This window comes from Vespa velutina, chromosome 2 (assembly GCF_912470025.1).
Source record: "Vespa velutina chromosome 2, iVesVel2.1, whole genome shotgun sequence".
Classification (NCBI taxonomy): Eukaryota; Metazoa; Arthropoda; class Insecta; order Hymenoptera; family Vespidae; genus Vespa; species Vespa velutina.
In genome coordinates, this window is record NC_062189.1 from 9,827,353 (window position 1) to 9,842,832 (window position 15,480).

A 15,480-nucleotide genomic window follows, 5' to 3' on the forward strand; every position below is an offset into this window, starting at 1 on the left:
CTGAATTTATTATCGATATTATAAAAATAAAGGTAATAAATAACCTTAAGTATTAAGTGCTACTTATTACATCTTCGTTTTTGTACTCTTATATGTTGATAACAATATAACACAAAACGCAATGCTCTTGATAATTTTAATCGCAAAAATATGTACATAACTTTAAAGTCTATGTAATGCTACCACGTGGCATTCATAAAATTTCAAATATCGAGTTTAAATACAACCAATGATTGGTTGGACGTAAGACGTAAACTGTAAGAATTTTATCTTTGCAAAATTTTTTACCGCAATAGTTTACATCGCGTCAAAAAATATAGAGGGAAATGAATAATCGATTCTAATTGGATTTTCTAAAGATTTATGTATTACATTTTACGTCGTTGCTTGTGTAAAGGACCTTATTGTTGGAAAGTATGTGCAGTCAGCCTTAAGGTGGTCTTTAAAATAATATTCGACTATGAATATGGGCCTTTGATTTTAGAGATTTTTTTATCTTTAAATCCAAATTGATTGAAATCAACAAATAGTGATTCTCGATTTTTAACCAATCATAATGAAGTGTAGAAGCAGCATGATAGTATAACATACCGGAATCACCTCTACATACAATCTTATCTTTTTATACCATTGCGTGATAGTTAATTTACAGAGTGATATTTTCTGCAAGTAATAGTGATTGTTAATTTATTGTTGTATACATTGTTTTGCTTATCTCATTTATACTAAAAAATGGTATGTATGTATATTTCCTATATTGTAAATTCATGTAAATTATATTATCAAATATTTCAGTTATTAATGAAAATATTATTTGACGTATAATGTATCTAGATTTTTAGTCGTATGTATGATGTAAAATATCTTTTGAATGTAAATTTATTATTAATGCCTGTATTCTTAGATATTAATAATATTTCTATTGTTCTTTTATTTTTTCTTCATTTAGATAAATATTTCTTTTAGATTATGTATTATTTTCAATATCGTTTCTCATTAATAATTTATGAAATGAATTAAACCGTAATAAAATAAAATATATATAAATAAAGAAATTTCCAAATATTATTATACTTTATATTGTTCTTTATAAAAATATTGTTTTATTAACTACAAAATAAATGTTATCTTATTTAGAATTTTAAAAGTAATAATGAAAACTATGTAAATTTTTTCCAAAATAACAACTAATAATACATTATTTTGCAGTTCCGCAATCAGTATGATAGCGATGTCACTGTATGGAGCCCACAGGGCCGCTTACATCAAGTAGAATATGCAATGGAAGCTGTAAAATTAGGATCAGCGACTGTTGGTCTTAAAAATAAAACACATGCTATTCTTATTGCACTTAAAAGGGCATCCTCTGAACTTTCTGCTCATCAGAAAAAGATTATTCCCATAGATAAACATATGGGAATTACAATTTCTGGTCTTACTGCTGATGCTAGAATATTAAGGTGATCCCTTTAAATATTTTTTTATCAATGATTAAAAAATTAAAAAATTGGTAATGTGCAGTATTATATTTTTTTTTATTTCTATTATATTTTAGTCGATATATGAGAATTGAATGTTTAAATTATAAGTATTCTCACGATGATGTACTTCCTATTAGTCGCTTAATAGCAACATTAGGAAACAAGATGCAGACTTGTACACAGAGATATGATAGACGCCCATATGGAGTAGGATTATTAGTAGCTGGTTATGATGTAAGTATTACATACCTAATAATATACCTAATACTTAGTATAATAAATTTGGTAATATTACTAGTATAGATTAAGATTTTATATATTTTTTATATAAAATGACCAATGGAATATTTAATAAATTTCATTTTACTTATCAATATTAAAGGATCAGGGTCCTCACATATACCAGACTTGTCCATCCGCAAATTACTTTGATTGTAAAGCAATGGCTATTGGGGCTCGTTCTCAGAGTGCACGAACGTACTTAGAAAAACATCTTAATGAATTTTTAACATGTGATCTTGATGAACTTGTGAAGCATGGTCTTAGAGCATTACGTGATACGCTGCCGAATGAAGTAGATTTATCTGTTAAGGTATGAATGTAATGAAATAAATATAAAATATTATTAACAGATATTTTAATAAACATTAGATCACGTCATATATATATATTCTGTATAAATATTTTGTTGTTGCAGAATGTTTCTATAGCAATTGTGGGTAAAGGCGTTGATTTTATAATCTTAGATGAGTCAGCAACGTCTGATTATTTAAGCCAAATTGAAGGAGATGATAAAAGAGGAAGACCTATTAAACCAAATGTTGATGATGACGGTAGACCACCTCAGGATCCACCCGCTGATAAGGGTCCACGCGATTCACAAGCTGCCATTGCAATGGAAACAGATTAAATTAAAATATAATAAAAATGTCATAACACTTGTATAAAAAATATGGTCACTTTATTTTCAAGTTTTGTTCTTTAAATATTGAACATAAGAGTAAAATACTTATCATTTATCATCTGCATATATAAAATCTCTAGATGATTGGTTATATAACAAACATCTCTAATTACAAATTTGTATAATTTTTATATATAACAGTATACATTTATTTCTACTACATATTATACTGGTGTATTATTTAATATTTATAGTTTAGAGGGTGTTTTGGCTTCTTGATGATGACGATCTTTTAGAATATTTGTTAAAAAGAATTCGCCAGCTTTGTAGGAAGATCGTACTAATGGACCACTTGCAGTGTAAAGAAACCCTAATTGTTTTCCCATATTTTCCCATAATTTAAATTTACTAGGTGTAACGTATTCTATTACTTTTAAATGTTTTTTTGTAGGCTGCATGTATTGCCCTAATGTTAAAGCATCTACTCCAGCATTTCTTAAATCTTTCATTGCTTGTTCTACTTCATTGTCAGTTTCGCCCAACCCAAGCATGATTGATGATTTTGTAATTAAATTTTCATTACATTCTTTAGCTATTCTTAAGACATCCAAGGATTGACTGTTTAAGACAAAAGTATGAAATATAACATGTAAATTATAAATATGAATATGTTTAATATATATGAGTATTTTTTTTTTTAAATTATAAAAATATGTACTTATAATTAGCTCGTCTATCTCTCACAAATGGTGTTAATCTCTCCACAGTTTCAATATTATGAGCAAATACATCAAGATTGGAAGCAACAATAGTTGCGATACTACTTCTATTTCCTTTAAAATCTGGTACTAAACATTCAACAAAAATATCACTTCTATAACAAATAAAAGTAAATAAATAAATTAATGTTTTATGATAAAGAAGTATTTACAAATTCCAAATAGAATACCTGCATTTAATTTCCTTTACTGTCATTGCTATATGTTTTGCTCCGCCATCACTTAAGTCTAATAACAATTCAACACAAGATTATATTTTTTTATATTATTACAAAATCAAAATGTATTAAAGTTTTGTAACTAACCATCTCTATCAACAGATGTAAGAACAACATAATCTAAATCCCAATCTATTATTGCAGTTGCTGTATTAACTGGTTCTTCAGGATTTAATGGTGCTGGCGTACGAGACGTTTTGACGGAACAAAATCGACAGCCACGAGTACAAGTATCTCCCATTAACTAAATAATATTTTATTTTTGCAGCATATTCAATTATATAGAACTATGTTACTTAATAAAGTTAGTTACCATAATAGTAGCAGTTGCAGTACCATGGCTTCCTCCACCCCAACATTCTCCAATATTGGGACAACGAGCTTCTTCGCAGACTGTACTTAAACGTAATTGTCTTAATTGAGATTTTATTTTATTGTAATTTTTACCCATAGGTATTTCAGTTTTAAGCCATGGAGGTAATTTCAATCTGCTCTCTCCTTTTTCCAATTTTAATTTTCCTTTATATTCCGTATAATTATTGCTGATGAAATCCTCAAACTGTGGGCCATCTTCAAGTCTTTCAGAGAATGTTTTATTAATTTTCTCGGTACATCGTACACACTGTTGCAATTAATTAATATTAATAAGATTTTTTATACGTACATAATATGTAATAATATTCTAATATATATTTTGTTATAAGTATAAATAGTTATAAAATAATGATAGAACTTACTATTGTATGAAAATGAAAGAGACCGAATGATTTTAAATTTGTTGCATAAGTTATTCGCAACATGCTCTAAATTTAATTAAGTCAATTAGTTGTTTATTGGAAAATACGCAAAAATAAATTAGTTTACTTTTACCATTTTCTTAAAATTATATATTTGTTGGTACTCGATGGACGTATAAATAATAAATACGCAATTTGATTGGTCACACTCGTACTATATCGTACTTAAATATGACTACGACCTTTCTCTGTCGATTTTGAAATCGATATAGATTCATATAACTTCATGCCTTCCAATAGTTTATTTTTTGAAGGAACAGCAACTTCAAGCCAATAAAAATGGTATACAGTGATGTTTATAGTTGTTATACAAGGATGTGTTGTTTGTGTTAGAGTGTACTGTCTTGATCGTGGAAAATTTAGTATTTGGATATGTTGTATTCGGTGAGTGTTTCAACATGGTTCAATTTCATTTATTTCATCGGTTTGACGTAATAGAAAATAATGGGCTTTGATAATTCATCAAATCTTTAGGTATAATTCATTTCTAGTTAAATGCATTATTTAAAAATTTATTGTTATTTAATTTTAATTAGTAACGTTAAGAAAATAATAAATTATTGTAAATAATTTATTTATATGATAATATAAATGATTTTTAAAGTTACAAAATAATATAAAGATAGAGATTATAATAGATTTTTGAACAATACATAAAAATCATGTTTAATGATTTTTAGGATAAAAAAGGATGGGGTGTATCAATAGTCGTGCAGATATCAATGATCTACATCCAAATATTTTTCAAGTGATAAATGTTGATGATTTAGGTAATTTAGTTACTCCAGGACGTTTAGAAATTACAGATACAGATATAATTTTATATCAACGTGGCAAACAGCCTATAAAATGGCCATTACGATGTTTAAGACGATACGGTCATGATGCAGAAATCTTTAGCTTTGAGTCTGGTAGAAGATGTTCTACCGGGCCTGGTATTTATGCCTTTAAATGCCATCGAGCAGCGTATTTATTTAATCTTGTTCAAACAAATATTCAAGTATGTATTTTTTGTTTACTTTTAATGTATATCAAATTATATATTTTTATCACATTTATATTTTTGATAATAGGTATGTAATAATAGTATAGACGACACAATATCAAGAGAGCTTCCGGTCGCTGCTCAAACAGTTCCATCTGTAACAAGAGTGACAATACCATTTGAACCTAATTATTTAGATCCAATGCCTACTAGATTTAACAACCGCATGGGTACTAGATTTGTTCATAATGAACAAAATGGAATAGGAAGACTAAGTAGCGTTGGAAGTAGTAATGGTCCTATGTCACCTCAAGGAACTATAAGCACTCCATCCCCTCCTCCTATTTTACCACCACCACAACCACCACCACCACCACCACCATCTACAATTTCTCACTCACATTCATCCTCACTTTATATCAACGAAGAAATATTATTATCTATTCCATTGGAAATGGAACACAATAATAATAAAAGTCTTAGGAGAATGACACAAAGGTATATCTTTTTATATACTGCACAAAAAGTATAAGATTTTGGATTTTATGACTTTATATGTTTTATATTACACTATAGATCTTGTATATTAAATAATATCATTTCTAGCAGTGGCACAAGTGGATGGGAAATGACATCCATAACTAAAAATCAAGAATTGTCATGTAACAATAGGCCATTGTTATCTTCAACAGTATCCTACATGAATGTGGGTATTAATAATGAAGTTAGCCCACTTTCACCAAATCATAATACTTTGGATGCAACTACATGTATAGAAGAAATTAATGAAACAAATGTTTCTGAACATGCATACATGAATATAAGTCCTGGTAATGATCAAGCTGATTCCGTTGCTGTTAGGGTACATCCACTACCATTGCCAGTTTTACAATCTAATTCAGAAGATGGATCAAGGCACTGTTATGCTAATTTAGAATCAACTGAAATTGAAAGTTTAAAAAAAAGATTTTCAGGAATTTCTATATCTGATAAATCACCTTTACCTCCATCGACACCTACAGGTATTGCAATTAGGGAAGTTAATTATGCTGTTTTGGATTTGGATAAGAAAGATGAATCAATGAATCCATCATTGGATGGTGCAATACATTTGACACCATCTCCCCCAGAGTCACCCAATAAGATACAGAAAGGATATGCTACAATAGATTTTAATAAAACAGCTGCTCTCTGTCATTCTGTTAATCCTAATCTTGTAAATGATAATGAAGGTTCGCGAAAGACACGTCATAATTCCACAATAAATGACTTGTCTGCTTCTTGCAGACTTAGTTCATCCATTAGTGAGTAATACATTTATTATTTTATTATACTCACATTAGATTATTCATACACTTATATTGTTATTATGCATATGTATAAAATCTTTAATCTTTCATAAAATAATAATTTGTTAGTTTTTTCTTACTTTTTACAATGTTTTAAAATATTGATTAAGAAACATTTTTATATATATTATTTAGTAAAATTTTTCTAAATTCAGGATTTTTATAATATAATATTATTTCATTCATATTTTTTTTATATATAAATATACAAGTTATTTGGATAGTTTCGAATGTGTACATGTGCAGCATACATGTATCAGTTTTAGTTCTCAATATCTGATTCATAAATATACAATAATTCATTTTATTAATTACAGCATTTAAAAGATGTAGTTTTCTCTCTAATGTATTTTTAGAGAAAGGAAATCTCAAGGAAAGAATTTTATACAATAATTAAATAAGTTTATAGAATATTACACATAAAACGATTTTTTACATTAAATATTTTAATATGATTAATATAGAGCTATTGGAAGATAAAGCATCTTGATTTTTTGTATATATTTCCAAAACTAATGAGGCTGATATTAAAGTATGAACTAAATGATAATATAGAACTAATTCAGTGATTATTTAACAGACTTATTGGTTTAGATCAAGTTTGTACATTGTTAACTCTGAATTTTTTGTAATTTGGTACATACTAGCAGAATTTCTTTTAATGTTACTTTTTTAATATTTGAAACTTAATATATATAACTGCTAGTCTGTTTTCTTTATAACATTCTTATCATAAAAGATAATCTTTGCTTCCTCTAAATTTATCTATATTTCAAAAATCTATAAAAAATCAGAAAAGAATATAATAATGTTAATTTTACTAAGACAATCATTTGACATTTAAAACTATATGTATACAAGTATATTTCAGTAGAAAATGATTATTCTTCATGCAATATTTAAAGTTCATTTTAACATTTATCAGAAATTATTTATAAAAGTGATATTCAAATGTGATAAAAGTATATAGAATATAAACTATATAGCACATGTGTGTGTGTGTGTGATAAATTTTGAGGCAGTTAAGATAGCAATGTAAGTGAGGATTTTACATAATTTATATCCAAACAAGATTTGTTGTGGCACAAAATAATAATGACTATTTTATAACACTATTATATATATATATATGTTGTAGATAAAGTACAGCAAAACATTTCTAGCTTATCAAGACAAGCTTCTCTTTTCTTGATTTTTAAAATATTTATGTACGTATGCTAAAATAGTATGCCATTGCAAAGAAATATTTATTTATATATGATATTGTTAATTAATATTTATGTTATAATTTTTAGTTATTTTATATGTACTTTTTCCAGAATATATTCTTAATCTTCATCTAAATATCATGCATATGTAAAAAAATATAAGAATAAGATGCAATTTAAGTGACTTTTTCTTCTAATAGCTCCAAATATGTAGTAACAAAAAGTCAATATGTTTAAAATAATAGAAGTTGAATATTTTTAAAATTAATTATATTACTATGAGAGAGCACTACTTTCTGTGCTATAGGTTCCCTGCGCAGCAGTCGATCACTAGCTTCGACTTATTTTTATGTAACTAGATCTTTTACAACGAGATAAATATATTGAAAAAGCTATAGGTAACTTTATTATTAAATATTATCCTGTATCACACAGAATTCACTTTAATTAAATTATCAAACATTACCTGTGCCTGGAAGAGAGAAGCATATATAAAGTGCACAAGGTTAATAATAAGATATAATTTTTTTTTAGTAATTAAAATGATCTAATTAAAATGGCCTAAGGCATGCCTACAAGTAATAAATATCAATAAGAAGTGGACTAAGAGTTTTCAAATTATATAGTTTGATAATTAGATGCAACGAATTTATTCTTAGAAGTTCAAATTTCTTAAATTAAATAATTTTTCCTTAAGAATTCCTTTTAATTAAGTGGTAACAGTCAAGAGAATTGTACTTTTTGTACTATTTCAAATTTGCAATTATTTCTCTAATTAAAATGACAAGAAAGGTTACATTATAATATTATTTTTCTTTTTCTCTTTTTATACTTATTATTTTTTCTTAATCATATAGATTAATTTTATTAAATCATATAAATTGATATTAGGAACATAAATTATGTTTATGCACTATATTTCATTTTACATTATATAAACAGGAATATCTGTTTATAATTTTAATTCATTATAATTTTTTACAATACGTAATATATTTTGATTGTTAACTATAATCTTTTCTATGCTGTATGTAAAAAAGTTTACGAATATGTACCTTCAAAAAGTATGTATATATGAACTATATACCTATATGCAAACTGTTTTTTTAGTTATTATAAGTAAGATCAGTAGATTCATATATATGTATATATATATGAATTTGTTATATATATATATAACAAATAAGTTAATATTTAAATTAAACATTCATTGAATTAGTTAATATTAATTTGTTTTATACTTTTATTACAAGTGCTGCTTGTTATAAATATTATGTTGAATCTATTAGCAGCTATTTTATAATATTAAGAATATTATGTATAATACATTAATACTTGATATTAACACATTCACTGCCATAATATATTATATATTATATTAATTTCTATTCAAATTACAATTTATTCGTTTAGATGTCGTTACCTTCAATATTTTACAGATAAAAATTTCTTTTAAAATCATTATCAATGTTATTGTCAGTTTATAAACTATATTAATTATTTGTAATGTTCAGATATCAAATAGTGGTAGTGAATCTGTTAATATAATATATTATATTTTATATTATCGTATAATCATTATATGAACACACGCACGCGCATGTGTACATGTATTTAAATCATAACAGAAAGATATACTTGCGATTAACAGTATATCTTTGAATAGTAAAAAGTACTATTCAAATCTGTCGAAACAACAAAGTATAGTTGACGATCGTTTAATATTTAGGCATAAGCAATAAAGTATCAAACGATCATTAACTGCTGCATCTTATAATTTTAAGCAGCTTTTCTAATTAAATACTATGCATTTCTGCTTTGTTTTATAAGCAGGTATGCTGGGAATTTTATATTTAAATCTAAATACTATACATAACAACAAGATCATTAGATCTACGTAGAATGTTAAAAATTTTCATAAAGCAAATTGCCTTGTATAATGCATGTGTATTTATATACAAAAAGGGAGAGAAATAATGAAACGAAGAAAGAAATATATCAATTTAGAAATTGAAATATTTATTGATTTTTCATAAATATAAAGTAATTATCATAACTAATTATTTGTTTTATGCAAATATCAATACATTACAGAAATTAGAAATATAATATGTTGTAAAAATTTCGCTGCTTTTAAGTATGCAAAAAAAATATAACTGTATGATTGAAGTTATGTATACACACATGCACATATGCATGCAAATGAATATTGGGCTTTCTACTCTGTCCATTTAGAAATTATATTCATAATATTAACTGTGGATAATATAATTATCCACATATTATAAACCAAAGAATTTAGATATTACTAACTGTTTGTACTTTTATCTAATGACAAAAATTTTATGTGTTTTTATCATTAGATCAAATTACTTTTGTCAATGGCATACAAATCTAATTATCATAATTGTGTAAAATTGTATAAAAACAAATATTAATGACTTTAAATACGTTTTTCACATTCTAAAAATTTTTCAATTAAAATATATCTCATTTTATATAAATGATTTTAACATTTCATTAGTATTTTTATCCAAATGCATGATTCAAATGATATAATTTGTTATTATTCAATAATAGTATTTCATATATTAATATCAGTTGAATGTTAATGTAAAAACTATAATTAAAAAGATTTATACATTTCATTGCACTATTTATTATGCCATTTACAACCAACATTAATGATGTTAATGATTTGTATTTTAGTACATGTAGTATTTTTTTAATCTACGAAAATAATTATTTATCTGTAACAATGAAAATGTTGTGATTAAAGAATTAATTTTACGCGGCGTTGTTATAATGATGATATTTATTGTAAATGTACAAATAGTCGTAAATATTTTTATTGTGCCAAAATAGATTTCATTGCATCATGAATTCTAAATTAGTATAGATTTTCAAACAGTCCTAAATATTAATTATGAAAGTCTTTTATTTTTTCTTGTGAAAAAATAAATTCAAAGATGATGCTCAATTTATAGAAATTATAACAATGTACATACATACATAGATGCATACATAATCGCGCGATATATGTATATTGAATTTACTTTAATATATACAAATAGTTTGTAGAGCACACATAAAACTACACATATAATTATAAATATGTAACAGTATTACATCATATTTCATAATCTGCTTTAATTTCCTTTATTTCCGGAATTGCTAACATATTTGTATTTTTGCAATATTTGATTAAATATTTCAATATTTATGTATTACGTTTATGTAAAATCTTGAAGATATTTATAAAATTAAATTTTATAATAATTTCAGGAGAAATGTCGAAAACATTTATGAGCTATAATTAAGTAGTGGCCTACTATTTTTTCTTAGATATGTGCTTTTTTAAATGCAAATCTAACCGCAGTTTATTTTTAAATAAATATCAATATTAAAAAATATTACATTTTTTTTCACAATTACTTGACATGCTAACGTAATAGAATATATGGATAGAAAAGAATTGGTAATTAATGGCGATCGACTATAAATCATTACGCAATTGACCAGTCGATCCCAATAAATCTTATAATCACCACTGCTACAATTCTTATATACTGCTTTACAACATGTGAAAAATGTGAATATGGTTAAAAAATGATAATTTATGAGATTGTAAATAAGTATGATGCAAGATTAAATTGAGCAAGAATGTAACATATGCAGCGATCAAATTTAAAGGCTGTGAGAATTTTGATAAAGATTGATTTTACTTATTAACACAAATTGACATTTTCCTTTGTTGTTTAATATAAAAAAGAATACAATGTAATCATATTGCAAAATATCAAAGCTAAATTTATTTTATATATAATGTATGATCTTCTTTGTATTCAACTGATTGATTAAATCTTTTTATTATCGAGTATTTTAATGTCATTATGAAATTCTTATGCACGCATATTACCGAGAAATATTTCATGTTATTTTAAGAACATACGTTGTATTACTGGTGGTTTACATATCAGTTTAAAACATTACGGTATTGACATTAAGATTTGAAATAACATTCTACATGTCGATGTAACAGACTTTATTTTCAATTAATGTGTGCTATGAGTGTGCTTGCGCGCGCGGGCGTACGGTGTGTGTGTACATATATATAACATACGTAACAAATCGAATGATATAATTCTAATTCAATATCACACAATCTTCGAATATCTATTGTTCTTTTTATCATTATTTAATCGCACGTCTTCTTAACATCACAATATCAAGTAAATAGAGCATCAACAGATTCCTAATAGAACATTCAATAACAAATGATAACACCGATTATTAAACAATCATGTGTATTCGAGAAAGAAAGTCGAATAGAAAAATCTGGAGGATTTATCATCAATCATATGGATAATCAAGCAGCAAGTTGACGACGTCTCGTCAATTCATGATCTATCAAAATCGAAATATCTGGATGACGATGTAGAGTCGTTGTACAATAATGTATCGTTTGACTTGGATCAGCTCCAGCCTTCAAAAGAAGTCTTACAGCGTTAACAAAACCACTTTCGGCAGCAACTTGCAGGGCTGTTAAACCATCCAAATTTGTCTTTTCCAATTGAGCAAGAGGCGACGTAACTAAAAGAGAAACTGTTCGATGGAAGCCTCTTGCAGAAGCAAGATGTAGGGGTGTATTGCCACCGACATCTTGCACGCTAGGATCCTCGCCATGTTCTAGTAGTTTTGCTACCATATCGACGTAGTTCTTTCTCGAGGCAATATGCAACGGTGTTTCACCGTAACGCGACATTATACCAGGTGATGTATGAGGTATTAACAAAAGTGCAGTGTTCAAGGCACCACACTCAAGGCATTCGTGCAATGGACTTTCTCCGCGATCGTTTTTTAAACCAGGATTCGCTCCTGCCGCCAGTAGAGTCTCTATTAATGATTCTATTTCCGTTCTATGGTTATTATCTGTGAAAAGAAGAATCTTATACTTATTTATTAATATGATTTATAAATATAAATAATCGTAAGAATTTTATAGAGAATATGAACGATACGACGCAAATGTTGAATACAAGCATTACTAATAGTTTTCCTTACCGAATACTGTGGAGGACGCCAAAATATGCAACGCACTCCGACCTTGATGATCTTTGGCATTGACAGGTCCTGCCTTTGCCAGCAAATCCAATGTTTTCAGCGCCGCTTCATAATCATGATTAAGGCTCTTCGAATTTTGAGCATGGGCCAGCTGTCGTGTTAAAACATGCAACGCTGTCAATCCACCTCCGGCTTCTTTAACTCCAGCAGGGCAACCATATTTTAGAAGTTCTCCCACGAAATTTAGAACATTTCCTGGCCCTCCGTTGAGTATAACTCTGTGTAATGCAGTTTCCCCGCGAGGAGAACGCACGCCTGGATCACATCCGTTGGCTAATAATACGCTGATTAAAAAAAAGAATTGAAAATATCAAATTAGTTTAAATTTTTGTCATCCTTGCAAAAAGTAATAATGGTAATGGTAAATGGTAATGTCAACTAAAGTCGAATTTATAGCGGTTATACTTCCTTACTTGTTACTTTCAATCTTTTTTTTTTTTAACTGTTTGATATAAACATTAGATTTTTCTATGTATTTTGCATACGTTTAGCTTAGACTGGCCTTTATCACGGAATTTTTACAGTTAATATACGAAATAAAAGATAGCTCATAGTGAAACAGTATAATAAAAAAAACTCACTTAAGCACAGATATACAATGATTCGTGGCGGCAACCAGCAAGGGCGGATCACCAGAGACGTTCCAATCCGGTTCGTCGAGATTCTGGACGCGACCAGTTGCAAGAAGTGTTGTGACGCACTTCGCATCGCCAGTACGTACAGCCTCGTGAAAATCAAGTTCAGTCTCTGGATCATACGACTCGTTTTTTGAATTTATTTTTTCTTCTTTCTTCTTTCCCTCTCTCTTTCTCTCTTCCTCTCCCTTTCTCTCTTCCTCTCCGATTATAGCATTATGGATAATTTCTAATGTACCGTGCGTGAAAAGTACTCTTTTTGAGTTGAAACTTTTTACATCTTCAACAATCGTCAGTTCTTTCTTGATTGATTGTCGTACATTTTCGAGCGATCCTTCATCGATTCTGATCGATTTCTCGTGGAAACTCGTGTTCGAAGAATCTTTGCTTTGCGAAAGATCCCTTTCGGTTGAGAATTTTCCTTTGGATTCATCTGTTATTTCAGTTGTAGAAACCTGTTCAATGTTCTCTTCACAATACCGCGAAGATTCTTTGTTCTCTTCAATTTTTTCATCTTTTCTTTTCGTTTCGTTCTCGAAAATCACTGATGATCTATTGGATTCAGTTTGATAAGAAAGATAAGAAGTTTCGATTGCTACTGTTAAATTCTCTTGTTCGATCTCATTTTTCATTGTCCTGAGTAATTCCTCCGATTGGGCACCCTCTCCCGCCCCTTCGTGGCTCACCCTTGCGGCTGCAATCGAACCTTTCTCTCCGCGCGCTTCTTCGAACATCCACGCAGTTTTGCGTTCCTCGGAACCGATCGTACTCGTCGACTCATTCGCGTACGTTGCGGTCATTGTGCGGCATGCGCACACACGCAACCCAGGCACACGCGCGCGCACACGGATGCTTTTTAATTACAGCCGATGAGAATCGTTACCAATTGGCGCCAGCGCCTTTTAATGTATTACACTCGACTTATATGATCTTTCTTCTTTTTCTTCTTGTTTCTTTCTCCTCTCAAACCTTTGGTAAAATGGGTATATACACCGTTTTGACTTTCTCGCTCCTTTCGTACGTCCGAAGGACACACAAATATGAACACGATGCACTCGATTACTTTCTTATTCCTTTCTTTAAAGAGGGAAGGTTGGGGGAATGACGAAAGAAATACAAGGGGGTCAACGACGTAAGCAAAAAATGAGACGAAAGGCGAGAGTCGCAATTGCAAGAACGTGACTGAAAACCGAATGAGGATCATCGTTGAGCGACGCTACGAACGTAGGTTCGTTCTTCTCTCCCTTTCTCCTCTCTTTTCATCACAAGTCGGCCATTTCTTCTCCTCTTTTTCTTTTTCCCTCTCCCTCTGTAGGTCGCCCTCAAGCATCCTTCTTTCTTACCTCTCCTACCATCGCAGCAGTTCTTCGCTTAACTTTGAGTACAGTGGCGGACGATAATAATGAATAGTGGATATAGTCTTGATATTCAAATCATTATTATTATTCTGCAATTATCAAACTTTATATAAAAATATATTATTTATGTAAATTAAAATCTACAGATAATTTTAAAGGTGTAAATGTAAATTACACGAAGGAGAAAGATTATTCCTATTATGCGTCTTTGTTGTTCTTTACTGTACCTCCCTACTATTATTTTCCAGAGAATCCTACGTGATATAGGTAGCCAGATTCGAGGAATGTAAAACACGTTCTCGCACACGCGCGCGCGAGCACAAGAGAAAGAGAGAAATGGTAAATAAACCGCCAGTTGATATTCCTTTTTTCACTTTGAGGGAAGTTCGTCTTGCAAACATGAAATAAACCGGTTTCTTCATAGGGACATAAACATGAAAAAGACTTAAAGGGATACTTTGTCGTCGTTTTCTTCGTTTTCTATTTTTCACATTCATTTGTATATATATCGCCAGCAATGAACGAAGCCATGAAAAAAACTCGGGAAGCATTGGGACCATATGTTCACCTTCTCTCTCTCTCTCTCTCTCTCTCTCTCTCTCTCTCTCTCTCGATTGCTTTCTCTTTTTCTCTTTCTTCATT

General features: G+C 28.9%; 4 protein-coding genes across 9 annotated transcripts; 2 read left to right on the top strand and 2 right to left on the bottom strand.

Annotated features, from left to right (window-relative positions):
* The first annotated feature begins 576 nt into the window (after positions 1–576).
* Positions 577–2,612, top strand: LOC124947178 (proteasome subunit alpha type-1). 2 transcript variants are annotated; one of them, XM_047488978.1, is made up of 5 exons: positions 577–735; positions 1,210–1,460; positions 1,556–1,715; positions 1,864–2,073; positions 2,179–2,612. In XM_047488978.1, exons 1-5 carry the CDS (start codon positions 733–735, stop codon positions 2,389–2,391), a joined length of 837 nt encoding a protein of 278 aa, XP_047344934.1. In that variant the 5' UTR covers positions 577–732; the 3' UTR covers positions 2,392–2,612. The 2 variants fall into 2 exon arrangements, with proteins under 2 accessions (XP_047344934.1, XP_047344935.1); XM_047488979.1 differs by having other exon boundaries at positions 587–739.
* Positions 2,426–4,389, bottom strand: LOC124947175 (lipoyl synthase, mitochondrial). 2 transcript variants are annotated; one of them, XM_047488967.1, is made up of 7 exons: positions 4,253–4,389; positions 4,120–4,185; positions 3,696–4,004; positions 3,470–3,626; positions 3,339–3,392; positions 3,104–3,233; positions 2,426–3,003 (listed from the first exon to the last, which is right to left on the bottom strand). In XM_047488967.1, exons 1-7 carry the CDS (start codon positions 4,253–4,255, stop codon positions 2,634–2,636), a joined length of 1,089 nt encoding a protein of 362 aa, XP_047344923.1. In that variant the 5' UTR covers positions 4,256–4,389; the 3' UTR covers positions 2,426–2,633. The 2 variants fall into 2 exon arrangements, with proteins under 2 accessions (XP_047344923.1, XP_047344922.1); XM_047488966.1 differs by having other exon boundaries at positions 3,104–3,259; positions 3,335–3,392; positions 4,253–4,387.
* LOC124947174 (fibroblast growth factor receptor substrate 2) lies at positions 2,756–8,116 on the top strand. Of its 4 annotated transcripts, none has more exons than XM_047488961.1 (5): positions 2,756–4,653; positions 4,860–5,179; positions 5,253–5,662; positions 5,771–6,468; positions 6,831–8,116. In XM_047488961.1, the coding sequence occupies exons 2-5, from the start codon at positions 4,871–4,873 to the stop codon at positions 6,908–6,910; spliced, it is 1,497 nt and encodes a 498-aa protein (XP_047344917.1). In that variant the 5' UTR covers positions 2,756–4,653; positions 4,860–4,870; the 3' UTR covers positions 6,911–8,116. The 4 variants fall into 4 exon arrangements, with proteins under 4 accessions (XP_047344917.1, XP_047344920.1, XP_047344919.1 ...); XM_047488964.1 differs by having other exon boundaries at positions 5,774–6,468; XM_047488963.1 differs by having other exon boundaries at positions 2,756–4,563.
* Positions 8,117–9,719: 1,603 nt separating this feature from the next.
* Positions 9,720–15,424, bottom strand: LOC124947173 (ankyrin-1-like). Its single transcript, XM_047488960.1, has 3 exons — positions 13,427–15,424; positions 12,786–13,129; positions 9,720–12,653 (listed from the first exon to the last, which is right to left on the bottom strand). Exons 1-3 carry the CDS (start codon positions 14,278–14,280, stop codon positions 12,091–12,093), a joined length of 1,761 nt encoding a protein of 586 aa, XP_047344916.1. The 5' UTR covers positions 14,281–15,424; the 3' UTR covers positions 9,720–12,090.
* Between the last annotated feature and the right edge of the window lie 56 nt (positions 15,425–15,480).